The 21601-nt window shown below is 47.4% G+C and overlaps 3 protein-coding genes across 3 annotated transcripts; 1 reads left to right on the forward strand and 2 right to left on the reverse strand.

Moving 5' to 3' along the window:
* Positions 1-639: 639 nt before the first annotated feature.
* Positions 640-2409, reverse strand: LOC121851123 (adhesion G protein-coupled receptor E3-like). Its single transcript, XM_042344694.1, has 4 exons — positions 2353-2409; positions 1891-2010; positions 1030-1238; positions 640-705 (listed from the first exon to the last, which is right to left on the reverse strand). Exons 1-4 carry the CDS (start codon positions 2354-2356, stop codon positions 649-651), a joined length of 390 nt encoding a protein of 129 aa, XP_042200628.1. The 5' UTR covers positions 2357-2409; the 3' UTR covers positions 640-648.
* LOC121851095 (adhesion G protein-coupled receptor E1-like) lies at positions 2377-10624 on the reverse strand. Its single transcript, XM_042344610.1, has 10 exons — positions 10559-10624; positions 9943-10035; positions 8169-8312; positions 7685-7837; positions 7141-7284; positions 6480-6623; positions 4551-4694; positions 4187-4272; positions 2989-3090; positions 2377-2529 (listed from the first exon to the last, which is right to left on the reverse strand). The coding sequence occupies exons 1-10, from the start codon at positions 10590-10592 to the stop codon at positions 2377-2379; spliced, it is 1197 nt and encodes a 398-aa protein (XP_042200544.1). The 5' UTR covers positions 10593-10624.
* A 3105-nt stretch (positions 10625-13729) lies between these two features.
* On the forward strand, positions 13730-18483 carry LOC121851096 (adhesion G protein-coupled receptor E3-like). The gene is made up of 5 exons (XM_042344611.1): positions 13730-13870; positions 14830-14895; positions 16263-16351; positions 16945-17113; positions 18312-18483. The coding sequence occupies exons 1-5, from the start codon at positions 13730-13732 to the stop codon at positions 18357-18359; spliced, it is 513 nt and encodes a 170-aa protein (XP_042200545.1). The 3' UTR covers positions 18360-18483.
* Positions 18484-21601: the final 3118 nt, after the last annotated feature.

Genomic DNA, 21601 nt, shown 5'->3' on the forward strand with positions numbered 1-21601 from the left:
CCGGTGCGTAGAGAGGGAGGGCATACCATCAGTGGTCAAGATAACGGCTTCTATCTCTATTTCAATGTGGCTAGGCCAGAGACCGTTGAACAGAGAGAGTGGACAGGTTGGCAGGGGGTTACGAGGTCACAGAGGTAGGGGGGGGAGCGAGGCTGTGGGGGGCTGTGAAGGTGAGGACCAGCATCTTGAACTGTATCCTCTGAGTGATGGGGGGCCAGTGGAGCCGGATGAGCGGGTGGGAGGGAGTGATAGGTTTTCAGAGCCTTGTGCGGGAGAGGACATGGGCTGCAGAGTTCTGTATGATCTGCAGCTTGTAAAGGGAGGAGTTGGGAGGCCGGCAAGCAGGGATCTTGTGTCATCGAGCCGGATGTTGTGACTGCATGGATGAGGGTCTCGGTGTTCTGTGGTGTGAGACCGTGGCAGAGCCGGGCGATATTGCAGAGGTGGGGAAAGGCAGAGCAGGTCATGGTATGGATGTGGGGTATGAATGACGGTTGAGGGTTGAACTGAATGCCGAGGTTCCATATTGGCTCCTTGAGGTGTAGAGTGCATCCATGGAGGGAGATGCTGTCAGCGCCCGAGGTGAGGAGGCGCTGACGGGAGCCAAGCAGGAGAGCCTCGGTCTTGTTGACATTCAGCTGCAGGAAGTTAGTTCTTATCCAGTTCTTGATGTCCAACAGGCAGTTTGTGAAGACAGCAGTGGACCTGGAGGTGGAGTTGTAGAGGTACATGTCTGAGGTGGACAAGTAGTGCTCTCAATGGCAAGCTCTGTGGTTTTAATTGGATAGACTCCAGCAGTTACCCCAACGCACTCTCTGGGGTCTCCAAGCCTGCGCTCTTGCCTAATGCTTTCCTGAATAAACCGGATGGGTCTCTCCAGGTAGAGAGAGCGCATTCCATTCCAGGAATCAACGGTGATGGGTGTCTGCACAGTTCAGACACCTGACAATGGTAAATTGATTAAATGGTTCTTATTGATTAGCTCCAGCGGTTATCCCTTCCCCATTCCAATTGATCATCATCACTCACTGAAGTGAGGCCTCTATCCCAAAACTCCTTGTGTCTGAGAGTGAAATTCACGGTCTGGTGGGGCGTGTGACCTGGACTGTGGCTGAGAGAGGCTGAGATGACCTCAGACGCCAAGTAGAAATGCCTTGTTTTTCCGTCGTTGATGAATTCTGTGCCGTTCAGCACCGCATCCAGGTCTCTGTAGGCGATGAAAGAAACAGCACCAAAACCTGGGGTTGGGAGGAGATTCTTATGTTAGTGCAACGACGACAACAACTTGAATTGGCACAGCAGCTTTGACATAGAGTAATGTCACTCTGCCCCCACATACTCACCTGCATTAACCTCCATACCCCCATGGCACCAGTTCTAGCCGGGCTCCACTGGTGCCCTATCGCCAAATGGATCAATTTCAAGATCCTTGCACTCGTCTTCAGATCCCTTCATGCCCTGCACCTCTCTATCTCTCTGACCTACTTGCCCCTAAATCCACTGCCTCCGCTTAACAGGCTCCAGCCTCCTGCACGTCACTCATGCTCTCCATCCCACCATCGGTGGCCGCGCTTTCAGCCACTACACCCCGAAACTTTGGAACACTCTCCCTCTATCACTCTGCCTCGCCTCTTTCTTCTCCATCTTTAGGTCGTGCATGAAAGACCTTCCTCTTCGACCGTGCCCACGGTCACTTGCCCCCTTCCCCCATCTTGGCCTTGTGCTCCACCACTCTTAAGTTCTCTGGCTTCGCTGCCAATAGCACCACACGGGATATTTAACATCCACCTGAACAGACTCGGTTTAGCGCTTTGAGAGGTCTCAATGACATGATAAGGCCCTATATCAAATTCAAGGATTATTATTATTATTATTATTATCCACACGTACCTGTGGTTTTCCCCCCAGTCACTGTGTCCCGAAAGATGTCCATCGTGTTGTTCCTGGCCTGTAACCTCACCCTTTCCCGCTCGGATGTCCCTTCCCCACGAAACATCCGCACTTCCACTTCTAAGAAGCAAAGGACACAAACACGGGTCGGTTCCGAGGGCAACGGGACAGCATTCAATGCGTTAAACACTGATTTATGTACCTACCACTGTTACTAACATTATTATCACTTTGAATATTAATTAGTTATAATATTACATTAATCATATAATATTATTGAGGGTTTATTATTACTAATATTAATATTTCTGTGTATCTTTATTACAAATACATGACATTATTTTGTAAGAGTCGGGGTGTCGTGACATAATTACTTAACACTGCAGTGCCCTTCACGTTGGATGTCCTCCAGACATGAAAGGCGCTACACAAATGCAAGTTGTTGTTGTTGTTGTTGTTTACCCATGATTTCCGTCTGGTTCCTCCTCACTCCCTGATCGGGCAGATCCAATGCAGCCGCAATTGCGGATTCTCCACCAGGGTTAGGAAGGCGTTAGCAGATTGCATGCGCTCGTCAGTCTCCATACTGTTCCACAGCTCGTCTCTGCCCACGAGGTCGCTTGCGAATGACGTGACGTTCTGTTGACATGACAGCGTTGGTTATAGCGCTCGCCTCGCAAGCGAGAGGACCCCGGTTTGATTCCCGGGTCAGAGCGAAACAACAGGCAAGTTTCCGTACTCCACCTGCCTCTGTTTACTCAGCAGGAAGTAGGAACCTGGACTGAGTTGATGATATAGACTGATGTTAATTGATTGGTGGAATGCTTTCTGGACATAATAATTCCACTAAAAAATAATAATTTGGTCACTCAATCCACGGCTGTTTATGTTACACTGCTGTGGGCAAACTGGCTGCCACGTTTCGCTCACAAAACACACAGTCAATTGACTTTCCAGTAGATTCTGTGAAGAGCTTCGAGGCATCTCAAAGATTTGATAAGGCGCTGTGTCAAATGCAAGAATTGTCATTAAAATGGTGAGGCTCTTGGCTTGAGTATTGAGGCAAAGGGAAAAGGAGTTGTCCTGTATGTTACTGACCTCCAAAGCGAGTCGCCTGGTAAAGTTTTGACAGAACTCATCAGCCAAGTGGAAGATTTTCTCGATCACAGGGCAGAACTCACTGCCGAGCAGCTGAGGATTCTGTGACAAGAAAGTAAATATCATGGGATGAGATCCAAGTGACTTTCTCTGTGCTTCAACTTACACAATTCATTGCGTTACTGTGACCGACAGATACACACAGAGCAAACACGCAGAGATAGACATAAGAACTACATTTAACAGAGATAGACACAGAGATACATTGACAGAGATAGACACGTAGACAGACATAGACATGGAGATACAAAGTAGGGAAATAACGACAACCACTTGGCCCTCATGCAGGGCAGTGTCCCAGAGAGCTTGACAGTGGTGGAGCACAATGCTGAGCCGAGGGGAGGGCGCGGTCGAAGAGGAAGGTCTTTGAAGATGGGTAAGGAAGGGGCAAGGCAGAGAGATTGAGGGAGAGAATTTCAGAGAGATATGGTTAGCGATCTCCAGACATGGAGACATAGCGATACGTACTTAGGATGAGCATAAAGCCTATCTGCCACCACCATCTGGAATTCCATCCCTGAGTCCCTCCAACTCGCTCCCTCCATCACCTTACTCAAGGTGCGTCTCGAGATCCTCCTCATTGACCATGGCTTTGGTCACCTTTCCCCTTCCCCCCAACCCTCCCCACCCTTGCCACCCCCCTCACCCACCCACCACGGGTAACCAGCCAGGATTGTTAAGCACCTTGGGACGTCCTCTCAAGGTGAAAGGCACCTCGTAAATCTAATTTGTATTGTGTTATATAGAGAAAGGGATATAGAGAAACATCCGATACACACAACTACTACACACAAAGATACGGATACATACATAGGAACAGGAGTAGATCATTCAGACCCTTGATCCAGTTCCGACATTCTATTAGATTACAGCTGACGTGTACCTCCAGTCTAATTACCCGCCTTTGCCACAAAAAATCTCTTGATACCTTAACAAATACCTCTCCACCTCTTGGAAATTTGAATTACTCAGCATCCACAGCCTTTGGAGGGAGAAAGCTCCAGATTTCCACTCCCCTTCGTGCAACTGTGTATAACGCATGTAATAACTCTATGGCAGTGTATCTCAAAACACGGACGGGGGACAGCGTTGGAGTGGAAGGGGTGCGAGTGGTGAGCTGGAAATATGTGGACCCTACCTTTCGGAATCCGACTGGGCGGCTGGAATCACATCGCTCCCCAATGATTGCATCGTGCTTGTTCACGTCAGGAAGACAGTCAAAATCTATCGCGGGAATGAAACCAAATCAGCCCTCAAATAACAGCCCTCCATAAAATCGCTCACTCACTTCACAGCTGTTTGTGGGGACGCCGCTGTGCAACATTGGCTGCCGCGTTTGCCTACAAAACACACAGTCACTGCACTGTACAGTAAATCCTGTGAAGCCCTTTGGGACGGTCCTCTTGATGTGAAAGGCGCAGTACCAAATGTAAGGATTATTGTGATTAAGAAGAGGGAGGTTTGAGTTTGCGCAGAGATACAGAGATGAATAGAGTCTTTACGTTCACAGTGAGTTGTTCCATTGGTGAAGGAAGCTTCTCCGGTGGTAGAGACAAATGTTGTGTCACACGTGCAGTAGAAAGCTCCCACGGTGTTGTGACAAGTCGCATTGGTGCCACATATGTTGGATTTACACTCATCCAAATCTGCAATAAGAAATACAAATGTCAGTTACTCCTTGGGCTTCATTTCTCCCACAAAACATACAGTCACTTTACAGTATATCCTGTGACGTCTCGATATTGCGAAAGGCGCTCTATCAAGTGCAAGGATTATTATTATTATTTGCGTTGTAGTGGAGTCCTGTAGCTCAGTGGTTACAGCACTCACCCGGCAATCGAGAGACCTGGGTTCGCTTCCAACAGAGTGAAATGTTGGGCAAGTTTCCTTACTCCACAGGGCTCTGTTTACTGAGCAGTAAGTAGGAACCCGGTTGGTAGTCGATTGGCAGATCACGTTTCTGGGGGTAATAATTCCTTCAAATTTGTTTTACTAAAAATTGGTCACTTCATTCCACGACTGTTTGGGGGACACTGATGTGTGCAATTCGCTGCCGCGTTTGGCCCACAATATATATGGTCAATACACTATACAGTTTTGTTATGGTCTGGAATGCACTGCCTGAAAGGATGTTGGGAACAGGTTCAATAACAACTTTCAAAAGGGAGTTAGACAGGTACTTGAAAAGGAAAAGTTTGCAGAGTTTGGGGAAAGAGCGGAGAGAGTTGGACCAATTGAGTAGCTTTGCCAAAGAGCCAGCACAGGCACGATGGGCCGATTGGCCTCCTTTTCTGCTGTAATATTCCACAATTCTAGAGTCAGTGAAGCTCTTGGAGACGTCTCGAAGATGTGATAAGGCGCGATAACAAATTCAGGGATTATTATTATTATAATTATTATTATTGGGCTGTGTGCTGGTCAGTGCTCTCTCCTGGAGATTCGATTGTGTGAGGGAGCAATGATCGGAGTCTCTCCATGATATAGCTGTGAATCAAGTTGAGAATCAAATACCCGGGACTAACACTCCAGTGCAGTGCTCGGGGAGTGCTGCATTATCGGTGGATACTGTCCACTGGAGACACAGACTCCAGCAATTGAGCTGCTATGTTTGCCTGCAAACACAAGGTCCCTACACTTCAGTGCCAGCCTGTGGCTCAGTGGTAGGGCACTTGCCTCCGAGTCAGAAGGTTGTGAATTTAAGTCCCGACGTCAGGACATTGAATCACAAAGTCTCGGCTTACGCCCCAATGCAGTGCTCGGGGAGCGTAGCATTGTCAGAGACGCAGTCCTTTGGATGAGACAATACGCTGAGCTGTGCTCTGTTCCGCTGATCGTTAAAGATCTTGAGCTGCTGTTGGAAAAGAGAAGGAAGTTTCTTTCTCCCCGTGTCCTCGCTGCTGCATTTTGCCCACAAAACTTTACAGTATATTTGATTATAATAAAGATAATAATAATCCTTGCATTTGATAAAGCAGCTCATCACGGCTTTGAGATGTCCCAAAGTGCTTCACAGGAAATAATGCCAAGTGAACTGACTACATTTTGTGGGTGAAACATGGCAGCAAATTGTACACAGCAGCGTCCCCACAAAATCATAGGTTGAGGGATCAATTTATTATCCATTTTTTGAAGGAATTATTATCCCTGGAAAAGTGATCGGCCAATTCATTAACAGCCAGGTTCCCACTCATTGCGGGGTAAACAGGGGCGTGTGTGGCGTCAGGAAACTTGCCCAACGTTTGCCCCAACTGGGAATCGAACCCGGGTCTCTCGCTCTCACTGAGCTGCAGGACTTGTGGAGAGAGTGGACGGGTTGGTAAAGTTTTAGTAGGTTACAGAGGTGGGGAGGAACAAGATCGGGAAGGGTTGTCATCTGAAAAGCAGTCGAGGCGGGTGTGGTGGTGGGGTGGGGTTGGTTGGGGGTGTATTACCTTCACAGACAGTCGTTGTGTTGACGAAAGTAGTGTTTCCGGTGCTCGTGGCAAACCCTGGGTCACACATGCAGTAGAAAGCTCCCTCTGTGTTGTGACACGTTGTGTTGGGGCCACACGTAATGGATTTACACTCCTCAATATCTGTAGGAGACACAATGGTGATTTTCACAGTGTTTGACAATTTAATCATCTCCACCATTGGCGGTGTGTGGTTCGGTGTGAGCTGCAAGGGGTCAGGGCCGTGCTCTCACTTCTGAGTCAGAAGGTCGTGGGTTCAAGCCCCACATCAGGGTTTTCAGCTCACAGTCTTGGCTGTCGCTATAGGGCAGTGCCGGGGGGAGCGCAGCATTGTCAGAGGTGCCGCTGTCCTGGCTGACAATACCCCACATACAGTTGGTCACTCACTTCACGACGGTGTGTGGGAGAGAGAGAGAAACTCCTTTCTCTTTTCCAACAGCATCTCGGGATGTTTAACATCCTCCCGAACAGGGCACAGCTCAGTGTAACTTCTTATCTGAAGGATAGCGCCTCTGATGAAGCAGCATTCCCACCACATTGCACTGAAGTGTGTTTATGTCAGTCCCACTGAGGGGCTCAAAGGCACAAACAATGGGTGTGGGGGGAGTGGGGGGGCGGTGGGAATGGGGGAATGATTTACCTTCACAGAGAGTGCTGTCGTCACTGAAAAAAGATTTTCCAGTGCTGGTGACAAAGCCGGGATCACATACGCAGTAGAAACTTCCCAGTGTGTTCTGACAACCTGCATTGGAGCCACACGGACTGGATTCACACTCGATGCGATCTGTAAGGAACACAGGGCTGACAATTGCTGTGTCATAATTTCATAATCCTGAACATTAAGAGTGATTTTTTGTGTAGGTCAGTTGGGTCCCTATAAACAGTCGTGGATTAAATTGGAGGGATTATAACCCTCAGAAAGCGATCTGCCAATCGACTAACAACTGGGTTCTTACTTACTTACCCAAACGCTCCAGGACACTACTCCGCCTGAAGGGCTTTATATAAATGTAAGTTGTTGTTGTTACTGCTCGGCAAACAGAGGCGTGTGGAGTAAGGAAACTTACTGTCCTGCCGAGGAATCAAACCCAGGTCCTTGTGCTTGCAAGGCAAGCCTCGAACCACTGAGCGACAGGACTGTGTGAATGCAAGTTACTATTGTTGGTTGTGAATTTCCTTTTTACCTTTGCAATATGATTTGACTGTGAAGTTCCTTTCCCCTCGAATAGTTTCGTAGCCTTCGTAACAGCTACAGTAGAAGCTCCCAATAGTATTGTAACACGTTGCCTGAAATGAACAGGTGAACAAACCAAATTTGGTTTCACACTCATTTATATCTGCAACAACAAGAAGGAAAGCACAAACTGCATTTACACAAAAGGTTGTTAGGTTACACTCTGCCTTACACCATGAGTCATGGAAGGTTGGGGAGAATCGAGTGCCTCACACTCATCTTCAAATCCCTTCACGCCCTGGTACCTCCCTACCTCTCCGAGCTGCTTATTCCCCAACCCACAACCTGCTGCCTCGCTCGACTGGCTCCATCTTCCTGTTGGCCCTCATGCCCTCCATTCCATCATTGGGAGCAGAGCTTTCAGCCACTATGCCCTGAAACCCCTCCTCTATCCCTCCGTCTTGCCCCCTTCCTTCCCCGTCTTCAGGTTGTACCTTCACAGCGAATCGTTAAGTTGGTGAACTCAGTCTCTCCTTTGATGGAGGCAAACCCTGCGTCACACTTGCAGAGGAACGCTCCCTCTGTGTTGGTGCACGTTGCGTTGGAGCCACACGGGCTGGATTCACACTCGTCGCGATCTGTAAGTGACACAAGGGTGACATTTGCTGTGTTTGACAAGTTAATAACCCCCAAAAATTAACAGTGAACAATTGTCACTATTAAGAGTGATTAATGGCCCACGCGGAAACCCAGCGCCAAGCTTGAAAGTCTCAGATCCAAGCTGCAGAGAGTTCCACATGAGGGGTCAATCTCCCTCTGTGTGGAATGAACACAGTAAATTGTCCTGTTGTGTTACACACGTAACTGCAGCAATTACCCCCAAAGCCACAAACTCTGGGCTCGAGCCAACCTGCACCTAATCCTCTCCAGGATTATGTAAGAAGGGTGTTTCCCTCCGAGGGATGAGAGGAAGAGAGAGTGTGCATTCCTTCCCAGACACCAGGGAGATCTCCAGTTGTGTTGTACAGAAGGGAGGGAGTCCTCTCATCCCTTGGAGGGTTGCACACTGTTCCTTCAACTACCGAGAGGATAAGGGGTAATTTTTCTGGTTAGACAGGTGTCTGACACCTGCCAAACCCCATCACCGCTGTTTAAGAGTCTCCAAACCACATTATGTTCCAGAACCCTCGTTTACGTATGGAGGAACTTGGCTGTTCGCCAATTGGTGGATATCTTTCCCTCCACAGAAAATAATCCTTCCCCAAATATTTGGGTCACTCGATCCATGACCGTTTGTAAGGCAATTGCTGAACTTCACCCGCAAAATACAGTCAATTCATAGAGTCATAGAATATTATTTATTTACTTTAATTATTTACTATTCAGTATATTCTGTGAAGCGCTTTGAAATATCTCAAAGGCGCTATACCAAATGCAAGGATTATTATTATTAATATTATTACAGAAGGAAGCCATTTGGCCCGTTGTGCCTGTGTCGGCTATTTGGAAGAGCTACACAATCAGTGCCGCTCTTTCCCCACAGCCCTGCAATTTTTTTTTCTTTTCTACAGATCTAATTCTCTTTTGAAAGTTGTTATTGGATCTGTTTCCAAACCCTTTCAGGCAGTGCATTCCAGACTGTAACAACTCTCTGTGTAAAATAATTTCTCCTCGTCTTCCCTCCGGTTCTTTTGCCAATCACCTTAAATGTTTCTGCCCTGGTTACCCACCCACCGGCCAGTGGAAACAGTTCCTCCCTGTCTGCTCTATCATAACCCTTCATAATTTTGAACACCTCTATTAAATCCCCCCTTAACCTTCTCTGCTTTAAGGAGAACAATCCCAACTTCTCCGGCCTCTCCTCATAAATAAAGTCCCTCATCCCTGGTAACATTAGGTAAATCTCCTCTGCACCGTCTCCGCGGCCTTGACATCCTTCCTATGGTGCGGTGTCCAGAATTGCACACAATAATCCAACTGAGGTCTAACCAGTGACTTGTAAAGGTTCAACAGAACTTCTTTGTTTTTGTACTCTGTGCCTCGATTTATAAACCCAAAATCCCATGTGCTTTTTTAACAGCTCTATCAACCTGTCCTGTCACCTTCACAGCCCTGTGTATGGGAACCCTCTCTGTTCCTGAACCCCCTTTAAACTGTGCCATTTAGTGTGTAGGTACTTTGCAGCATATTCTGTGAAGCACTTTGAACGTCGCAACGACATGATAAGGCGCTATACCAAATGCAAGGATTATTGTTATTATTACTCACCGAGGCACGTCCCATTCCCGGACTGTTGATATCCTGGGGAGCAGGTCTGGCTGGTGACAGTCAAAGGCTCCCAAACATTGCCCAAGTAAATCACTGAGAAACAAAAGCATTGGTCTCTTTTAAAAATCTCATAACATGTCCCTCCTGGTACAGTCGTAGTGCTCTCGCCTCTGAGTCAGAAGGTTGTGCGTCCAAACCCCGATGTCAGGACTTGGAATCACATATAAAAATTTACACAGACTGTACAGCCTGTAAACAGCCCACTCGGACCAACCGGTCTGTGCCGGTGTTTATACTCCACATGAGTCCTGACAATCAATGACATCCCAGAAACAGCCAGGGAGTGAGCGATCGATTTTATCTGGAGGATTGCTGGCCAGGACATCGCGACAGAGAGAGAGAGAGAGAGAGAAAGTCCCGTTAACAATGCAGCATCAGCTGAGACTGTGTGATTCCACTCCCCGACGTGGTGGCTTCATCCCACAACCTGTGAGTCAGAGGCGAGAGCGCTCCCGACTGAGCCGGGCTGACACACGACAGCGCAGAGGGAAAAGATAAAGGGTTCTGCGTTCACTGTGTTTCCATCCACTAATCACTCCGCACTCCGCTCACGTACCCAGCAGTAAGCCAAACCAGTTTGCTTTCCTCATTCTGGCTGATGTGTCCACTCAGAAGCCAGTGATCTGCACAGGAACGGCTTCTCCTTTTGTCTCTGTGTCTCTTCTCTGTCTCTCTTTCTGTTTCTCTCTATCTCTGTCTCTCTCTGTCTCTGTTTTTCTGTCTCTCTCTCTGTATGTCTCTGTCTGTCTCTCTTTCTTTCTCTGTCTATCTCTATTTCTCTTTCTTTCTCTTTCTCTCTGCAGCTCCTGTTCTTTCTGTCTCTCTCTCTCTCTCGCTCTCCCTCATTCAAGTCAGAACCTGTCCACACAGATTTGGCTCTGAGTGCAAATGAAGGCGAAACTTTACCACATCACTTGAGCACTGATGGAGTGAGATGGGGAAATCGCTGAACATTTATAAGGGTGTGAGTTTGTGCCATCAAAGCTGTGCTGTGTGCCACATGCCTGTTATTGTTAAAATTGTGCCCCACCCACAAACTATCATTATATGACAATAATAATCCTTGCATTTCATACAGCACCTCATCTTGTCATTGAGACGTCTCAAAGTGCTTCATAGGATATACTGCAAAGTGAATTGACTGTATATTTTGTGGGCGAAACTCGGCAGCCAATTGCGTTCAGCAGCGTCCCACAAACCGTCATGGATTGAGTGATCAAATTATTCTTTTTATTTATTGCTGTATGTAAATACTTGTGTTTATTTATTTGTTTATTTATGAAGGGATTATTACCACCAAAAGAGATCCGCTAATCGACTAACAACTAACGACCGGGTTCCTATTTACTGTGAGGTAAACAGAGTCACGTGTGTGGAATAAGGAATCGAACGCAGGTCTCTCGCCCGCGAGGCAAGAGCTCTAACCACTGAGCTACAGGATTCCTGACAACCTGAAAAAGAACGTTGTCAAACTGTTTCTGCTTCCACACGTCCCGTCCGGATTTCCATTTGGCCCAAATCCATCCGCGAAACAGAGAAAAAATAAACCCATTACCTCAGCAGAGCAGGAAATGAAGCCTCACCCCGGGATTCCTGGAACAGTTCAAGGCAGTGCGATGGCATCCCAGTACGTTCCTAAGAGGCTTAAAAGTTACTCACCAAAAGAAACAGCAATTATAAGGCAATTGTATTCCCTTATAATCCATTGAGTAATCACAGCAGCAATAATTTGTTTCCTCACAACCCCGAGTGCCGGCCCGGCTCAGACAGGAACACTCTCACCTCCAGCTCAGAAGGCTGTTGGCTCAACCAACAACAACAAATGGCATTTCAGCCGAAGACGTTGAGCGTTGTGTTTGTTTGGCATTTCTGTTGTTCCAAATATTATATTGATGAATAAATACATATTTAATACAAACAGCAAAATAAAAACATTTTGAGTGTGGTGCCCGGTTCTCAGTGTCCCGCTCTGACGAGGATGTCAAGACCACGGCGAGAATATCAAGCATATCCACTGGGATTATAAAAGGGATGAGTGGCTCTACTTATCAGAACAACGGGGGATAAAAGATCTTTTTTTCTCTGGGTAGTGGGATATTAGGACTTGGAATGAAGCACAATTTATAACAGTTTTAAAAGGGAATTAAAGAAAAAAAGCACTCTGAAGAGTCTCCAAACGAAACTACTGAGATTTCTGTGTTTTATGTATCTGGGGTGTGCGCTCCCTTCTCAGAGGAACCCACCGGCTTACTTCATTGTGGAGACTTTAGGTGCAGTTTGGCCAAGTGTTGCAGAGCCCTGAGGGGACGTTCAGGTTCGGCTGAAATTGAGCCACCGCCAACTGAGCAGCTTCTGTTCTAAAGCACTGGTAATCTTTCTGATGTCTGTCCAAGTCATGATAATAATCCTTGCATTTGATAGAGCACTTTTCACGTCTTCTATACTGCAAAGTAAATTGACTGTATATTTGTGGGTGATACGCGGCAGCCAATTGCACACAGCAGTGACCCACAAACAGCCGTGGATTGAAGGGGACAATTTGTTTTTTTTCTTGAGGGATTATTATCAGGTGTGTGGAGTAAGGAAACTTGCCCAAGGTTTTGCCCTTCTGGGAATCAATCCCAGGTCTCGCTTGCGAGGCAAGTGCTCTAACCACTGAGCTACAGGAGTCCATAGCTCTGAATGTTTGCATGTGGATATAACACGTCCTACAGCAGTTTTCTGCGACGTGATGGAGAAAACAGAGAGGAATCGGAAGGGGCATTGGAGGCTTTGGGAGTTCCAATGGAGTGTAACCACCAGACGAGCTGTGCCAAATAGGCTGTTTCTGTGCCATAACATCCTATGTAATTACTGAACCACATTCCACTTTACACTGTTAATCACTGGAAAGTTTCTGGTTATATCAACGATGTGATCAACGAACAAACAAACAAACAGAGAATACATTTGTGTAGCGCCTTTCACGTAAAAGTATCCTGAAGGCATAAATATCAGTGTTGTGGGATGAAACTTCATCTGCTATCCAAGTTGCTTCTCTAAAGTCCTTGCTCTGTAAAACATTTTGTATCTGTAGTGAAGCGACGCAGTGGAAAACCAGAGAAAAACTGGACTGAGTTTCACTTCCTATCTCGGGAGCTGAAGGAAATTTACTGATGAGACCAGACAACTCAGTGCAGACCAATAAAACTCACTACGTACCAAGAATCTTTAGCTCAGTTATTCACTGCACAAGTTTGTTCAATTATCAGAAGAAACTGTGGAATTTCCTTCTAGTCAGTGTAAAACACACATACGTGTGGATATTTTAACAAAATACATTCAAAGCCAAACATTTCTGAAACAACGCGTCTGATGCCACATGTCTCTCATTTCCTTAAGCGTCTGATACAGGACTTCACGTTCAATCAGCGAACATTCACCAAATAATAATTCTCGCATTTGATATACAATACAAAATTGCATTTAAATAGCGCCTATCAAGTCGGGAGGATGTCCCGAGGTGCTGATATGGAGCCCTATCATGTCGTTGAGATGCCACAAAGCGCTTCACACACTATATTGTAAAGTCGATTGACTAAATATTTGTGGACAAGACACGGCAGCAAATTGCCCACAGCTTTTCGCTCCAAAAGTCGGAAAACAGGACTAGGAGGTAAACAGGAACATTCAGTCCACTGAGCCGGTAATACCAGTTTATTAAATCTTGGCAAATCCTTTAATCCCAATGGCCCACCCGTTCAACGGCCCAGTTATACCTTTAACACCCAAGTCTCTGGGTGTTTCTCTTCTAATTATCTCTGATGATTCCACAGCTTTGTGGGGCAAAATCATGTTACCTCAGAGAACATGGATATTAAACCCACTTGTAAATACAAACTGTTATTGTTGTTGATTCACCTCCCAAGAGGAATGTTAATCCTATTGTGAAGCTGGGAGGTGCTGGGAAAGGCCACCCGTGATGTGGGAGAGGCAAGGTGATGTGTGACACACTCAGAGATACACTTCCTTCTCCCCTTCAAGGCCTTCAAGGTCCTCGCCCTCACGTATCATCCCTTCACATCCAAACACCTCCCCACCGCTCCGAGATGATGTCCTGTGTAGTGGAGCACTGTGTAAATGCATTTACATTCCTTGATGTTGGATTCCTTCGATATTTACAAACACACTTTACATTATTTCCTGTAAAGCGCTTTTGGGATGTCCTCCCGTTGGAAAGGTTCCATATCAAACTGCAAGGCTTACAAATGTATAATTGATATCATTAGTGTTGTTAATATATGACAATATTAATGTCCCTGAGCAGGAGGGGAGATTATTGGCTGTGTGTCTAACTTGTGTCTTGACAGATGCAGAAACTCATTGCCAGGATTAAGAGACTCCAAAACAAATGACTCAAAGCTCTGCATCATGTTTTCCGTTTGTCCGGTATGGACTGGGACTCTCTCTCTCTTTCGCTCTCCTTTTCTTTCTCTCTCTCTTCCCCCAGAGTGACACCTGCTTCTAACCACAGAGTATTAGGCAGGTTGGCGAGAGCCAAGGTTTGGGCACTCCAGATGTGTGTTGGGGTAACTGCTGGAGTCTAACCAGCGAGAACCCCATAACTTGCCGTTGACAGCACTGCCCAGCAAGCTTTCCCGCTGCTTGTCTCACTCGGCGAGCTGGAGGGCGCTATATAAGTGCAAGCTGTTGCTGTTGTTGTTGATGATGTGTTCACTCAGGAGGTTTGAACCGTTCTCTTTTCCAACAGTGCCATGAGATCTCTAACGTCTACCTGAACAGGCACAGAGGGTTGAGCTCGATGTGTGTTGTGTGGTTGATTTCCAGCTGCTGCTCAGTGAAAAATATGGATTGAGATGGAGTTTCCTGGGTCCCATCTGTCTGATCATTGTGGTAATACTCATGGAATGACATACATGGTGCAGTACCCAAACTAACCAGCAGGTGTCGGTATAGCATTGGGAGAAGAAGGCCAATTGCCCATCTGTTGGCTGCGACATCGCTCGCGATCTCGTCTCTCAGTCAAAAGGTTGTGGGTTCAAGGCCACAGCCTTCTGACTGAGCCTTTGAGCTCACAGTCTAAGCTGATGATCCATTGATGTGCCGGGGGGGCACTGGGACTCATTGTCGGAGGCGCCGTCCTTCGGATAAGATCCACATCGGGAGGTCTACACGTCAAAGTGTGGATGTCCAATGGACGACGGCAACAACAACTTGTATTCACATGTCACCCTTCAGGCCGGACGGCTTCTCACAGCATTTATATTTTACCGCAAATTACATAGATTTACACTGAGTGACCGGCAGAGAAACAGGCCTTTTGCTCCAAACAAGCGGTGCCAGCATTTACACAGCCTCCGTACCCCCTCCCACACCCTCTATTCCGTCAGGCGGAGGTCTCGCTTCCTCTTATAAACGCTCTGGGATGCTATCCATAGATATTTGGGGAGGACAAATATGCAGGGCTTTGGGGAGAGAGTGGGGTCAGAGAGGCTGAAGGCCTGACCGCTGATGGTGGGGTGGACCAGGTGGGGGACATGGAGCAGGCTGGGCAGGGGATGTGGAGCAGGACAGAGCTCATGGGGGGAGGTGTAGAGGGAAGGAATTCCAGGAATTAGGGACATAGTAGCTGAAGGCTTGGCCATCAATGTTGGTGATGAAGGACATGGACCTGTGTTAGTTGAGTGTATGGTGGTGGTGTTGAGGGGAGTTGGAGGGCGAGGAGCGGGTTATGAGCAGGTCAGAGAGTGATAGGGAGGTGCGTGGGTGTGAGGGGGAGGACCATGAAGTCCACCTGCAGAGACAGTGGAACCTGTCGGGGACTGGGGTGATAGGCAACATGATAATGGAGTTCTGTAGTGTATTGGTTAGAGCATTCACCTCGCAAGCGAGAGGACCTGGGTTTGATTCCCGGGCAGGATGAAACCTTAGGCAACTTTCCTTACTGCACTCGCCTCTGTTTACACAGCAGGAAGTAGGAACCCGGTAGTTATTTGGTTGGTGGATCAGTTTCAGGGGTAATAAGCCGTTTAAATTAAAAAAATTGGTCACTCACTCCACGGCTGTTTGTGGGACACTGCTTTGCACAATTGTCTGCCGCGATTCCCCACAAAACATACAGTCAATTCACTCTCCAGTGTATTCTGTGAAGCGCTTTGAGACGTCTTGAAGACATAATCAGGTACTGTATCGACTGCAAGGATTATTATATCATATATATGTTATATTATTTTAATGACAAGTACCTTATTGCCCGACAGATCAACCTTGCTCTGTACGTGACGGTGCTGTGTATCCTGAGGCACAAGGTCACCATGCGGAGCATGGAACTACCAAACATCAACACCAGGTGAGGGACAGCAACTCTCAGCTCCTGCACAGTGTTGCTGTCTGGCCGCTTGTTAATGTTTGCCTCAAAATACAGTCACTGCACTTTACAGGAAAATCCTGTGAATCTTGTTCTCTTGTTCTCCCCCTCCCATTCCCCTTCCCTTCTCCCCTTCCCTTCGCCCCTTCCCCCCCTTTTTTGGCTTCCAGTTTTTGAGGAAGTGACATGAACGCAGTGAAGAAGAAGTGACATATACGTCGGCCGTCTTTACGTTACAGTAAGGTTTACGTGCCTGGAGCAGGGATATACCAACAACAACAACAACTTGCATTGCATCCCAGAGAGCTTGCAGGGCCCGTCTCTCTGTATTATTTCCCTCCCTGCAGGATGCTGGCGATTTAAGCCGTTGGACAACAATAATTATGTTCCTTACCGTTGTTAGAGCGCCTTTCACATCCCAGAACCCTTCCCAGGGTTCAGTGTAAAGCCCAGTTACTGTGTGTTTGTAGGTGACTGTGGCAGCCAGCGATGTCTGTGCAAACATCCGTGCAGTGAGTGAGCCGGTTATTTGTTGGTGTGAGCCTTACTCTGACGGTTGTCTTGTTCCTGGGCAGGATGCTGGCGTTTAAAGCCGTGGGGCAGGTGTTTGTCCTGGGCTGTACCTGGATCCTGGGAGTGTTTCACTTCCAGAAGGGAACGGTGGTCATGGCTTATTTATTCACCATCGTCAACAGCTTCCAGGGCGTCTTTATCTTCATCTTCCTGTGTCTGTTAAAACCAGAGGTAATTGATGGTGGAGGGGGTTGAGGGTGGGGGTGAGTGTGTGTGTGCCGAGGGCGGGGGTGGAAGGGGATTTAATACGGTGTCTCTGAGCAGGTCAAGACTTCAGCTCTCAGATGTTTTCGGTGTCAGACCGGCTCTGTCGGTAGCGCTCGTGCCTCTGAAGCAGAAAAAGGTTTGGGGTTCAAGCCCCATATCGGGAATCGGAACTCACATACTCTGAGCATTTTCGGAGGTGCCGTCCTTCAGATGAGACGCTAAACCGAGCTCCCGTCTGTGTCTGTGCAGACGGTCGTTGAAGTTCCTGTGGCGCTGATCTCTCTCCCAGTGTCCCAGCTGACAATCCCTGGCCAGATCCCTGGATAATCCCTGGCCACATAAATTCGGTCACTCACTGCGTGGCGGGTAGACTGGGGTTATGTTCCTGAGAGCAGAGGACGGTTTCATTGCCGTTTCTAAAATAACAAACACAATTGACAGCATCGAGGTTCGCAGAATGTTCTCTCTGTTTGAAGAATAAACATAAAACTGATAAGACTGCCATGATTTAACACTGCAAGATAAACAAGAACAACAACAGGCGAGCGAGGCAGGGGACGTGAAGCAGGCCAGAGACCGCTGAGCGGAGGGAGCGAGCAGGATGGTAGGAGTTTAGAAGGTCGCAGAGGTAGGGGTTTGAGAAGCCACTGGAGTTGGGTGAGGATGGGGGGGATAGGGTCACAGAGCCTAGTGCTGGAGAGGACGCGAGCTGCAGAGTTCTGGATGATGTGCAGCCTATTGAGGGAGGAGTTGGGGAGACCGACAAGCAATGAGTTTGCATCGTCAACCCTTGAGGTAGTGAAAGCCTGTATGAGGGTTTCGGTGGCCTGTGGTTTGAGACAGTGGTGGAGATGGTCGATGAGTCGGAGTTTGTGGAAGGCAGAGCGGGTCATGGTGCGGATGTGGGATAGAAAGGATAGTTGAGGGATGTAAACTTAGTGAACTAAAAGAGAATTTACTTTACAGTGTATCCTGTGAAGCGCTTTGATCCCTCTCGACAACATGATCAGGCGCTGTATCAAATGCAATGATTATTATTATTGATTGTTACCAACTGAGCCAGACTGCCACACGGAGATCAGAGGCACAGGACAGTTAGGGCTAAGGTGTGGAAACAGGACAGAGTCTGTTATCACTGGTATTGGTATTGTTTTGTCCTCAGGTCAGGGTTGAGTTGCAGAGATGCTGTGCCACAACCAGACGGAGATAGAAGGAACCGAATTAATGAAAAATTGGAGTCCTCAGGGCTGTGCTGGTGTGAGATCAGGAACTCATCTCAATCCAAAGTGTGTTCCCTGAAATTCACCATCCCTCCTCATCCACTTTCAGCCGAACACAACCACTTTCACCCGGAACTCTGAGTTCTTCACACTGAGGAAGATGGACATCACTGAGGAACAGTCTTTTGGACCCAATGAGCAACTGGGACATGGATTGAGAGGTCCTCTGGACGCCCAGAGCAGAAGGCTGTGGGATCAAACCCTGACTCAAGGACTTTGAGCCCACAGTCTAAGGAGAGAGCTCCACATTGTCAGAGGCGCCGTCCTTCAGATGAGACGTTAAACCAAGCTCCCGACTGTGCCCTGTTCAGGTGGACATTAAAGATCCTGCAGGGCAACTTGGAAAATGAAGGGAGTTTCTCTATCTCCTGGTATCCTGACCAACAGTCCCTCTCCCACCACCACCCCACTCCCCTCCCACAACACCCCTACCCCCACCCCCAATCCCACCCCGACCCCCATCTATATAAAGTTGTAGCTGTTTGTGGAGATGTTGCTGTGAGCAAATTACCCGCCAGGACACGGGGAGAGAGAAAAACACTTTTGTCTTTTCGAGCAGTGACCGCAGGATCTTTTAACGTCCGATCTTTAAGGTCGGTGTCTCTGACAAAGTGGAGCTCTCTCTCCCCACAAAACTGCACTGGAGCATCAGCCTCGACTGTGAGCTCAAAGACCCAGACACGGAGGCTTGAACCCACAAAACATCTGACTCGGAGGCGAGAGCACGACCCACTGAGTCAGACTGACATTCAGTTGGCAAAGTCCTCAGGAACCAAACTCAACAGGAAATCATCACAGATATTTTTTGCACTATTGCTCCGTGTCAGAGAAGAAGATGAAAGGGCCTCAAATCCGCCCTCTCCAGACTGATCTGCTGGTGGATTTGGGGAGACAAAGGGACAAAAAAATAATCATTTGGTCACTCAATCCCCGACTGTTTGTGGGACGCTGCTGTGTGTAATTGGCTGCCATGTTTCGGCCACAACATACAGTCAATTCCCCTTACAGTCTATCCTGTGAAATGCTTTGAAATGTCTCAATGACGTGAGGAGGTGCTATATCAAATGCAAGGATTATTATCACTGTTATTATTATTATTATTGAGGGGATCTGCTTTCACAAAGGGCCAACGCAGACACTGTGCTGTTGTTTCCTTTGTGGGATTTATAGTTTGTCTTTCCCATTGTCTGTGATTTCTGCTCATTGAGCCACAAACCAGAGACTTTATTTTCTTTAATGTTTGGATTCCTTTAAATAAAGTTATTGGGGTTTTAATTTGGCAAAGGGTTTGTTTGGAACACATTTACTTTCCTGACGCTCAGTGGTCAGAATGTTCGCCTCTGAAGTGAGTGGACCCGGGTTTGATTCCCGGGCAGAGCGAACCCTCAGGTACGTTTCCTTATTCCACAAGTCTCTGGTTACCAAACAGTATGTAGGAACCCGGTTATCAGTCGAATGGCAGATAGCTTTTCGAGGAATAATAATCCCTTTCAAAAATAACTTATTATTATTTGGTCATTCAATCCATGGCTGTTTATGGGACGCTGCTGTGTGCGATTGGCGGCCACGTTTCGTCCACAAAATATACCGTCAATTCCCTTTACAGTATACTCTGTGATGTCTCAACAACATGATAAGGCGCTGCACCAAATGCAATGTATGTTATTGATATGAATTGAGAACTTGATCTCAAAGACCCTGATGTGGAGCTTCAACCCACAACTTCTGAACCAGACGGGAGAGAGAGAGAGAGAGAGAGACCGGGCTGACACTTCCGCAGGTCGCTGTTCTTTCTTCGTTCAGCTTCACGTCTATGAACTTCAAAGTGTTTGTCAGTTTGTGGAAAGAAAACACCAAAGCAGCATTTCTGTGACCACATGTGGCTGCTCACACCTCACCGCAAACTTCCACCATCGGCCACCTGACTTGCTCGGTTGTTTATGAAGACACGGCTCAGGTCCACATTATCCTTCGACAATACTAATAATCCTTCCATTCCATATAGCGCCTTATCAAATTTTCTAGACGTCTCAAAGCGTTTCACAGCGTATACTGTAAAGTGTAGTTCCTGTGTATTTTATGGGCAAAACAACAACAACAACAACAAGATTCCATTTATAAAGCGCCTTTCACGTCAGGAGGACGTCCCAAGGCGCTGCACAGTTGGGTCATGACCGAGCAGGGGGGAAATGGTCAGGGTGAGGGGAGGGAAGGGAGGGAGCGAGGAGGGGGGAAATGGTCAGGGTGAGGGAAGGGAGGGAGCAAGGAGGGGGAAATGGTCAGGGTGAGGGGAGGGAAGGGAGGGAGCGAGGAGGGGGAAGAGAGTCGAGAGGGGTCCGTCAATGGCACACAGCAGCGTCCCACAAACAGTCGTGGATTGAATGACCTCAATTGAAGTGTTTTGAGATGTCTGAAGATGTGATAAGGGGTTGTGTCACTCTCAGCCAATGTACCAACTTGTACAGAGCCCGAAACCAACACAGCCGCTGTCACCCTGAACTCCAAGTCCTTCACACTGAGGAAGATGCACATCGCTGAGGCTTTTGGATGGGTTTGTGTGTGTGTCAGACTCCCGGCGGTGACAACAATCCCTTCTTTCCAATAGTCTGTGGGATATTTAACACTTTAACACGGTGAGAGGTGAGAGCGAGTGCGGCTGAGCCAGGCTGCAGGAGACCGGTTGTGAGCAGAGACACATCCACACACCAAGACTGTTGGCAAGGATTTCCTGCAGCTAAATCTGTTTTGACATTAATGTGCACATGACTGTTTAGAGAAGGGGAGTCCCGAGTTACACAAAGAAAAATATGAGACAGTTTCCGGCAAATTCAGAGTGACTTTACCCTAATCCTCAATCCTTACATTTGCTATAGCGCCTTATCACGTCATCGCATCTCAAAGCCCTTCACGGTATATACTATAAAGTGGATTAACTGTGAATTTTGTGGACGAACCATAGATTTTTAAAAAAATATTTTTGCATTTTAGATTATTTGGGCCACAAACTATATAGTCACTACATTTTACAGCTTTGTAATGGCTCAACGATGTGACAATTCACAGTGTCAAGACTGAGGTGGACAGACGTTTGTTGGATGAGGTACAGAGGAGCCGAGATCTAATAGAATGTCAGAACAGGCTCAAGGGGCTGAATGGCCTTCTCCTGTTTATC

This window comes from Callorhinchus milii, unplaced genomic scaffold (genome assembly GCF_018977255.1).
Source record: "Callorhinchus milii isolate IMCB2004 unplaced genomic scaffold, IMCB_Cmil_1.0 Scaffold29, whole genome shotgun sequence".
Lineage (NCBI taxonomy): Eukaryota > Metazoa > Chordata > Chondrichthyes > Chimaeriformes > Callorhinchidae > Callorhinchus > Callorhinchus milii.

Bases quoted from the DNA above. Each gene is read 5' to 3' on its own strand.
- LOC121851123 (XM_042344694.1), bottom strand. The intron at 1,239-1,890 runs GTACGTGTGGAT...TCCCAACCCCAG, and splicing joins GACTGGGGGGAAAACCACAG to GTTTTGGTGCTGTTTCTTTC. The intron at 706-1,029 runs GTGAGTGATGAT...CTCCACCTCCAG, and splicing joins GGGATAGAGGCCTCACTTCA to GTCCACTGCTGTCTTCACAA.
- LOC121851095 (XM_042344610.1), bottom strand. From the start codon at position 10,592: ATGAGGAAAGCAAACTGGTTTGGCTTACTGCTGG. The intron at 7,838-8,168 runs GTACAACCTGAA...TTGTTGTTGCAG, and splicing joins CTTAACGATTCGCTGTGAAG to ATATAAATGAGTGTGAAACC. The intron at 7,285-7,684 runs GTAAAAAGGAAA...TGTTCCTTACAG, and splicing joins AGTCAAATCATATTGCAAAG to ATCGCATCGAGTGTGAATCC.
- LOC121851096 (XM_042344611.1), top strand. From the start codon at position 13,730: ATGGCCCACCCGTTCAACGGCCCAGTTATACCTTTAACACCCAAGTCT. The intron at 13,871-14,829 runs GTAAATACAAAC...GTTGATTTCCAG, and splicing joins CATGGATATTAAACCCACTT to CTGCTGCTCAGTGAAAAATA. The intron at 17,114-18,311 runs GTAATTGATGGT...TTTTGTCCTCAG, and splicing joins TGTGTCTGTTAAAACCAGAG to GTCAGGGTTGAGTTGCAGAG.